We start from the raw sequence: 10,262 nt of genomic DNA on the forward strand, positions 1-10,262 counted from the left end.
GCCTTAAATTTAAGTGCCTGTTTGGGTCTATTGCGGCTATTTGAACAAGCGTTTGTGAAGTTGCTACAAAAGAAGCTGTTGTTCAAAAAGATAAGTGCTATTATAAATTTATTTTAATTTCAAAAAGTTAGACACAACATTTTGGTAGCCACTGTACTTAATAGTTCATGCTGAAAAAAATAGTTTTTTATTACAAAAGTTTATAGAAAATAGTAAGAATATATTTTCTAAAACATAATTGTGGTGGTGTTCTGAAAAACAAAAAAGCCAGAAAGCTATCCTAAACGAAGCTTAAAAGCTTTCTTTATTATGTACTAATTTTAATGAGAGTCTATATTCTTAAACGTATAAAATGCAAAATAATATAAAATACTAGATAAAAATTAATGTACATTACATATGTAAAATCAGAATAGGTTTATGTAAAATTCATTCGAATAAAATTATACTAGACAATTCACAAGCGAGTAATAAAATTAAAATTTGAACTAGGATATATAATAATAACCCTACCATAATATAACTCATAAAATTGGCTCTAAACTCTCTATTTCTCCTCTTTCTACCCCCTCTATTTCTCCTCCTCCCCCTCTAGAGGCTCACAGTAAAATACATAGGGGAAAGAATGACTTGAAACATTTTTGCAATTATACTAAATTATGTTAAAGTTAAAATATTATTGTTTCCATAATTAAAATACTTCAATTCTAAATCTAATTTTATATAACTCTTTATAGCGTGAAATATAGAATTTTAAAAATTAATAAGTAATATATAATGTCTAGAACATACTTATAAAAATAAGCTGCAAAACTGACATTAATCTATGCATCATGTCTTAGAAACCTCACTTTACAAGGATGTGTTAATTTACCACAAAATTCTTTTCCATTTACTTATCTAACGCCATGACTTAGATACTTATTTTTATAGCACTTTCGTATTATATAAATCTATACATCAAAAAAGTACATTTCACTTTTAAAAAATTAGGAATAATAATATTTTTGATGTGATGCATAATAAAAATTTGAGTGATATATATATATATATATAAAAGAATTGTGCGGTATGCATGTAAATGCCCCAAAAAAATAAAAAAAAAATAATAAAAAAAACCAGTACATTTACTAAAATTCCAACTACTATTTCCTCAACAGTAAATATTAGAAATTTATAAAGGTAATTGTTATATAATGAGTGAGAGTACCACGGTCTCACTGTACGTCCATATGCTCATACAACTGTAATAACTAGCAGCACGTGCCCTGCAAGTGCATTTCCATGCAATATCTTAATTGAACTTCTTTATTTATTTCTTACTTTATATATATATATATATGTATCTTCTTTCTCTCTCCCTCTTTGTGTCATCCTCTCTGGATTATACCTCCTAATCAGTTAGCTCTCCTACTACATGGGGACACCTTATCCATTCCTTATCTTCATTGTAGAGATTGATTATTTTCAGGCGAGTATATACAAGGTTTTACTTAGATTTCTTTCTTACATTTTGTGAGCGTGGTTGTAAGAACTATATGGGGTAAGTGATCTGGGTGTAGGTTTAGTGATCTAACCCTTATGTTTTGTAACTCAATTGTATGTTTAACATGTAAGGAGCAATAGATAGCTCTATTTTTTTTAATATATATATATATATATATATATATTAGTTATTTATTCTCTATTTTTTATGTATTAATGTATTTTATTATATGTCTAGAATATTTATATTAATATTTTGTCTATAATACTGCATAAATTTATTTTGAATGAGGGATATATATGTTTAAAATAATATTACTTTTGCTTCTAAACCTATAATGGTTGAGCATACACTAATTCATATAATAACACGTATTTTATTAAAAACAACTATAAGATTAGTGACAATATATGTTTTATATGGTAAAGACATTTCAATTTAGAGTTGGGTTATTTTTTTTAGGGGTATTTGAATACATACCACCTAATTCCTATGTGTTTACATATCTAACAACTAAACCCTACTTAGTATTAATTAGTCTTTAAGATGTTGCAATAAAATTTTGAATCCAAAAGCACATGCAATATGTGCGCCTCCATATGAACATTCATTAAAATCTTATCATTTTGCAACATTTAATGCCGTCATTATAGCTTAATTAGCTACTCTCCATCAACTTCCTTTATATATTCCTTCTCTATCCTCTAAGCACTTTTATCTTAAGGTTTAAATTTCAAGTTATCATTAGTTTATTATTATTATTATACATAAAATACACCCACACATACACACAAAGTTTAGCTTTAGTGTTCACTAGTTTAGAAAATATAACATGTCTCATAATTGAAGAGAACTCTCTACTAATTCCTTCATAACATGCTTCTCATATGATGCCAAGTGCAACTCAAAAATGAAGTAGACAAATTGTTCCTATTAAGAAAATAAAAAATGATCTTAAAACAATTTTTTTTTAAATTGTAAATTCATTATAATTAGATTTATATAAATATTTTTGACTCAAAACAAAAATTTATCCTTCTTCAGCTAAACGTACACACGTACAAGTTCCTACGATTAATCAATCAATCAATTTGAATAAGGAAAATATGTCAATACTGATCATGAGGAAATTCAATAATCCAGAAGAAAGAAAACACAACAAAGAAGAACCACTTATCCAACCAGATGTAACTATCCGAGACAAAGCAAGCGAGGTCAAAACCGATGATCAAGCCACGAAGAGGACTGAATGACCTGAACTCAAACCCATCGAACTAAAACAAGATAGCTATCTGAGCCAATCGCTATAAGAAAACAGAGCAAATGCATCGACCTACCTCTTAGTAGGTTTGATCTGAGGATTCCTCATTAGGATAAACAATTAGTCATACAACATGACCTCACAACCATTCTGAAATGGCAGAATGGTCCCCCTCGTCAAGGAATGAGCTATCGATCGAGTTACAATAATTCACCATCTGCTCGATTGTATAATTTGTTATGCTGACCAGAACTCCCCATCAAGGGATTGAAGATGGGTAGTCAAATTAGATCAACCGATCGACAATGTCTAGTCGACGAAGTTAACCCTACCGATCCGAAACTAATCAAATCTAGTCGATCAACTGCACAACTCAAGCTTAACCGGTCGAACTGGCTTAAGGAACCGTAGTCATGCTAACCCAACCAACTGAGACATATGTCAACCAAGTAATAAGCTCATATATATAAAATACCTAAAATATCCTATAACAAGTAATCTCACTCATATAAATAAGGGATCATTTTATGTGAAAAGCTAATAGACAAGAGATTTTGTTATTCATTAGTGCTCACCCTTCTCTCTCTCTCTCTCTCTCTCTCTCTCTCTCAACACAAATATATAATTTTCATGTTGGTTGGATTTTAATGAACATCTTAGTTTTAATGGCTGTTAGCTCATCGTTGTCCGTAGCCATTACACTCTCTCTAAATTCAGTTGTCTTCTATTTTAAAAAAAAATTAGAATAGCTAATTAATAATTTCTCTCGCGCATTTTGTTATATTACACAGTAGTTTAGTTCATGAAATTATTGCCAGAACAATGAAACAACTCCTATTCTATATGAGTATTATACGATAATTTATCTAAGCATTAATGATAGATAAAAGTGTCAAAATATTGTATGATGGGACATAATTAATCCCAGACTTTATATAAGAGCCCAAATAGGCCACAGACTATTTAAATTGAGGCTGAAATGATTCAATCCTTAATTTTGATTTTATTCATGCATGCTGAGTGTTGTCTGAGATGTTCAAACTAAAATTCCCAGATTAATTTTATTCATGCAAATTTATGTTTATAATTGTTGAGAAATTCGGGTGAAGAAAAACAGGAGTCGATACAAATCCAGAAAAAATACACAGATTTAACGAGGTTCGATAAAGATGCCGACGTCATCGGGAGCAGAGCGACGGTTTTCTTCGATATTCAGAAAAGAGTACAAAATACAAATTCAGAATCTCACTCACCTAGGGTTACAAACAGGACATATATATCACCCTATAGTACAATATGTAATTACTTAAATTACCAATGTACCAAACCGCGGGGTGTTGGCCCCGCAACCCCAACCCACATAATGAAACTCTCCCGATTGGACAGATTCTTTCCTCGTGGGTTCCGCTCCGCTCTAGCATCTGTCCCATTTATAGTATATGAGTCATACCTAACAATAATTATGGGAAATTTACATTCACATATCAGACAATTATATTTTTATGTATAATTCACAAATCCAACGCCCAAAATTTGATTTTTCTACTTATAATAAATTGGTGTCATAAACTTATACATGAAATTGTGTAATTTATTTTTACAAATAGTACTAATAGCGGTATTTTTAATTTAATTTCTTAATTTGGTGTATAGTAATTTGATTGCTTAATTAGCATGTTTTGTTGAATTGAAATTATTCATATTCCGCTCAATAATTAAAACACTTGTGTACTATATGTAATGTAACTTAAATTAGGGACATTTACGTACATATCATACAATTTTTCTGTATTTTCACTCCGAATACCTAAATATTCATATTTACATGCATATCACGCGAATGCTTAACATACTTGCACCAAAAATATTATTATTATTATCTGTTAAAGAGTGAAATGTATTTCATGCATAACTTTGTGACACCAATATGACATAAATGTAAATATCAAACTTTAGGTGTTAGATATATGAATACATAAGAATTGTGTGATATATATGTTGCTATATTTATGGCTTTGATTGTACAAGGGGTAATTTGATATTTTGGTTTTATTCACTTGTATGTCATAATCTTCCGCTATAAAAGGGACTTAAGGTCTTATGAGTTATAAGATTGAAGTGTGAATAGTAACTCCTACATTTTTTTTATCTCACCCGGTGCTAGTGAAATCTCTTTTCTCATGGATATAGATGAATCAAGTTAACATCAAACCACATAAACTTTTTGTGTTTGATTTTTGTTGAGCAAATCTCTATGTTTTCACATTGTTTCTATATAATAATTGGTATCAGAGCTTTGAGTTCGTGAATGTTGTATGGTTCGGTGTCGACGATAGCAAATCCAACGTGCGTTGTTGGTGTCTTTTTACAACACATGGCCTGACGTGCGCTTTGTAGGTAGACTCAAAGGTTTGGCAGCAGACCGGCGGCAGCAGGAAGGCTGCTTGGACCCGAAAATTAGGCGTGCAGGAGGGTTGGCGTGGACAAAGGTTTCCAAATCCTTAGAAGGAGGAATTTCGCTGGAAAAAAGAAAAAAGGAATGCAAGGAAAGCTTCAGGAAAACAATTGAAAAGACGATTTGTTGGAAGGGTGTAAAAGACATAATCGGTAAAGCAGGGAGATTTGGAGGAAGATTTAAGAACAGTGATTTGTGGGAAATTAATTTCGGGACCAGAAAATAGAAAATGATTCATTTTCTTAAAGGATTTTTTTTTTTTTTTTTTGAGAAAGGATGTTCGGAAAAAAAAACAAGAAAAAAAAAGATAAAGGAAAAAGAAAAAAAAAAGAAATTTCATAAAGAAGAATATTCTGTAATTTATTTTTTTCCAGGTAAACTTTTTTTTTTTGTTATTAGTTTTGTTTTCCTCTTTTTCTCAGGTTTTATTTATTTATTTATTTTTTTTTGAGAAAAGAATTTTAACAGTGAAGGAAATAAAAGATAGCACAATATCAAGTTCTGGAACAGTCTATTCATCAAGTGGTTACGCATACTATCAAAATCGATATGACAAAATTTGACGACAAATGAAACATGACATGTGACGATGCGAAGCGATGAATGCATTGTGTTCTTTGAATCTGAAGAAAGTCCTGAATAACAAGGAATGTCCTAAAGAAATGTCAGATAAATATTGGTTGAAGTTGAATCAGAGTGATTGTTGCTTGATTTAAAATTACTTGACTCGATAGATCAAATATTTGGTGATAATAGAGACTTATACATGGAAATTATAAAGAATGTTAGAGAACAAATATCTCGTGAATAACATGGAGAATCGTTTTCATATGAAACGTCCACTCTACAGATTTCACATGAGACGGGGGTTACATATGATGAGCATCTGAATGACTTCACAAAGCTATTAGTCGATCTATTAAATTTGGATGAGGAGGTTGAAAATGAAGAAAATGCGCTTCTTCTGCTAAATTCATCCCGGATGAGTACAAAAATTTCACTATTACACTCATTCAGGTGAAGGAAGTCTTGAATTACGACGAAATGACTGTGACGCTGTTGAATCATGAGTTTCATCGAAGGGACAAGAGTTCACAAAGATGGAATCAAATGAGGCACTTACACTCAAACGTGACAGATTAGAGAAAAAGAAGAAGAATTGGGCAAATAAATGTTACAACGGTGACACTTCTTAAAAGCATGACAAGTCTCGTGAGCAAAGTTTTGAAAAAAAATCAGTGTGTTTTATGTTTAAGGACTGGTCATTAGAAAAAAGATTGTCTGAAGCTGAAGGAGAAGGGAAAGGAAGTTGCTTATGAGCGAAAGCCAATATCAATGTGGAAAGATATGAAGAGACAGATTCAGATGTATTAATATCTGTAATGCTCATAATTTATTTACAAATAATTCATGTTGGATTCTAAGCAAAGGTGCTACCTATCACATTTTTCCTCATCGAGGATGGTTTTATATGTACAAGGAGCTAGATAGCAGCATAGTGACTATGGACAACGATTAAACTTTTCGTATTATTGGTGTAAAGAGTATATTTATCAGAATGCATAATAGTACTATGAGGGAGCTCATTAATGTTAAATATATTCCAGATATCAGAAATAATTTGTTGTTAGTTAGGGCTTTATAGTGCAAGGGTTACAAGGTAATTATTCAGGCAGGAGTTCCGAGGATATGTCGTGGAGCAATGGTTATTATGAAGAGAGTTCGTCATCACAATTTTAACTACCTTTAAGGTTCTACAGTGACTAGAACAATTGTTACTGATAATTCTTCTGACGCCACTATGTTGTGGCATATGCGACTAACTTATGTTGAAAGGATTCACTTCAGGCTTTTGGAGAAGAAATGATTGATCAAAGGAGCCAATACGTGCAATCTAGATTTCTATGAATAATGGATGTTTGACAAGAAGACATGTGTATCTTTTGATATTGTCATTAACAGTATAAAAGATATTTTAGAATATGTTCACATAGATGTTTAGGGCTCAACGAAGACATCATCATTCAGCAGACAAAGATATTTTGTCTCTTTTTTTAATGATTAATGCATGTATGTTTTGGTGTACATTATGAAGTGCAAAAGTGAAGTGCTGGATATTTTCATAATTTGGAAGAAGTGGATTGAAACTCAGACTTATAAAAAGATCTGATGTGTCAGATCATATAATGGTGGCAACACACTTTGATTAATCTCTTACAAGAGCGTAAGAGAGATGGGATGGAGCACTACTTCACTGTTCAAAAGATACTACAACAGAACGGGGTGACAGAGAGGATGAATTGGACACTGGTGGAGAAAGCTCAGTGCATGTTATCTAGTGTTTGGTTGGATAGAATCTATTGGGTTGATGATATAGAATATGTTTGTCGCTTAGTAAACTGTTTATCTTATGCTGCTATTCAGAATCAGTACCCAAAAGATATGTGTACATGGCATCCTGCTAGAGATTATGAGCACATGTGAGTGTATGGGTGTCTATGAGTGTCCATCTTACTTACCACGTGTAGAATGATAAACTAGAACCATGATTAAAGAAGGTTATCTTCTTTTATCTTCAAGCGTGGAGTCTAAGGCTTCAAGTTGTATGATCAGTTATAAATGAAAATTGTCATTAACAAAGATGTTACATTTGACGAGACAAACTTGTTGAAAATCAGGACTCAAAGTAGGTGAAGATTTCTACTCATACCACAAATATGTAGTGAAATTTATAGTTTGATGCTACTCCATTTGTTCTATAGAGTTTTTCCACTTTGACTCAGATTTTTGATTTGGTTGCAGGTCAGGAGGTATTTGTTGATAGTGCTCAGGAAAAGGTGAAAGAAAATATTGAGGATGAGATTCTTGTTCATGAATCTATTGCTAGAAGCATGATTAGGTGCTAAAATGTCTTAAAACAAGCTTAGTGGTGGGATCATATTGCATTTGCACTTTCAGCCACAGAGGCAAAAATTTCTTGTTACTACAAAGAAGTGGTGAAAAGCCCATATTATGATCTTTGGAGAGCAATAATGGATGAAGAGATGTAGTCTCTTCGGAAGAACAGTACTTGGAGGTTGTAGAAGCTCCCTCTATGAAGGAAAGCCATTGGGTGTAATTGATGTTTATGAGAGGACATGAGTATACAAGGAACCAATATGGTGTTGTGATCAGGTTTATGGATGATCCAGGAAGAAAATATTAGCAGGTTGTGAAGAGTATTTTGAAGTATCTAAAGGGTACAATTGATGTCAGCTTGGTGTTTGAGTGAATGTAATCTATTACAGATTTGTGCGTAGACTACACTCACTCAGACTATGTAGGTCAGACTATGCAGGTGATATGGATAGGTGGAGGTTTACAATTGACTATTTATTCAGGAATCCAATCAATTGGAGGTCGGTTTTTCAGTCTACTGTTGCATTGTCTACTATGAAGACTGAGTACATGACAATAATAGAGGCGATAAAGGAAGATATATGGATGCACGTCCTATTGGATGACTTGGGAGGATCAGGAGTCTCTGACAGTATTTTGTGATAGTTACAGTGCAATATTTTTCGCCACAAATCCAGTTTATCCTGCTTGTACCAAGCACATTGATGTGGGATATAACTTTGTTCGGGACTTGATTGAAGAAGGCAAGTTTTTGTTGAAGAAGATAGATATGAAGAAGAATCTAGCAGTCAAACCCGCAAAGGTACTGCCAGTCTAGAATTTTACCTATTGTAGAAGTTTGGTGAACATTCGAGCTCAGGATCGATTGCCCATGCGGGCATTTTGAAGAACTATGCGAGGCTTGATCCCTTAGGGTGGGGGGTACATTTGCAACCATCTTGGTGCAGTTGAATTGGATTTTGGAACTCATTTAGAAGTAAGAGATGAGCTGTAGATTCTTGTATTTATGGCTTTGATTATATTAGGTATAATTTGGCCTTTTGGCTTTATTTACTTGTATAACCTAGTCCTCATCTATAAAAGAGACTCAAGGACTTTTAAATTTATATGGTGAGAGGTGTGAATTGTTGCATCTAGCATCTTTCTTTCTCAAATCCGGTGCTAATGAAATGTCCCTCCCAATGGACGTAGGCGTATCAGTTTCATGTTGAACCACAAAAATCTTTTAGATTTGATTGTTGTTGTGTATTATTCTCGCATAACATATGTATGTAAATTTCCCTTTAAATTATGGTCCACAATTATACACCCATTTATATCGCTTTAACACATCTCGTTCATATTATCTTCTATATATGTGCGTTCTTATTTATATTTAATTTGCATATTGGATTTCGAATTAGCTATTTTATTTACACCCATTTATAAATTGTTTGTTTTTGCGTATATTGTACATAAATAATAAATCACAGTTCTCAATCTTATAAAAAATCCAGTATTTTTCATTATATATCGCGCTATTTAAAAAATTTAAACATAATTTAAAAAAATTAACACTCAAAATATAAATTTAATTAAGCTTCTAGTTTCATCATAAACAAATTATGCGGTGAATTTAAAAAGAAAAAGCTAATAAATTATAATATATAAGATAATATATTATAAAATAATATTTTACTTCAATATATTGACGATAAATTAAAAATTTCAATAATATTTGAAATAAACTATTTATAATTCTCAAATTATTAAAGCTGATAAATTTTTCGAAAGTACTTATTTTCATAAACTAATTATCAATATTTCAATTTCAAATTTTAAATTACGAAAAAAAGTTATTCAAAAGCTTTGATTTAATGGCAAAGTCAAAACGAAATATAGTAGTTATTTTAAAAGTATAAATTAATGAAGAATATTTCTGTAACAAAATATTTTTTCAAGTATATAAATTAATTAAAAATGTATACTTTTGATGGATTAAGTCTCTGGTAAATTTTCCGTAATAGTTGATACACCACCAACAAAATTTCGTCATCCGACACGAATCTCAAATCATGACACGAATCTCGAGATAATATTTTAAGCATCAAACATTCAAATCTTGATAAAAAGGTCATTCAGAGCTCCGATTTCAAAAAACTTATAGTCAAACTGACCGGCTT

The 10,262-nt window shown here is 31.7% G+C and overlaps 1 protein-coding gene across 1 annotated transcript in view; it reads left to right on the forward strand.

The window, feature by feature from the left end:
- LOC110019062 (UDP-galactose/UDP-glucose transporter 5B-like) overlaps window positions 1–5,260 on the forward strand; it is a 31,477-nt gene extending 26,217 nt beyond the window's left edge. The window contains exon 12 of the mRNA XM_020716600.1: window positions 5,145–5,260. Within this exon, the coding sequence (XP_020572259.1) occupies window positions 5,145–5,252 (108 nt within the window). The 3' untranslated portion in view covers window positions 5,253–5,260. The remainder of the gene's footprint in view (window positions 1–5,144) is intronic.
- Window positions 5,261–10,262: the final 5,002 nt, after the last annotated feature.

Source organism: Phalaenopsis equestris, unplaced genomic scaffold, assembly GCF_001263595.1.
Source record: "Phalaenopsis equestris unplaced genomic scaffold, ASM126359v1 Scaffold000041, whole genome shotgun sequence".
NCBI classification, from domain to species: Eukaryota; Viridiplantae; Streptophyta; class Magnoliopsida; order Asparagales; family Orchidaceae; genus Phalaenopsis; species Phalaenopsis equestris.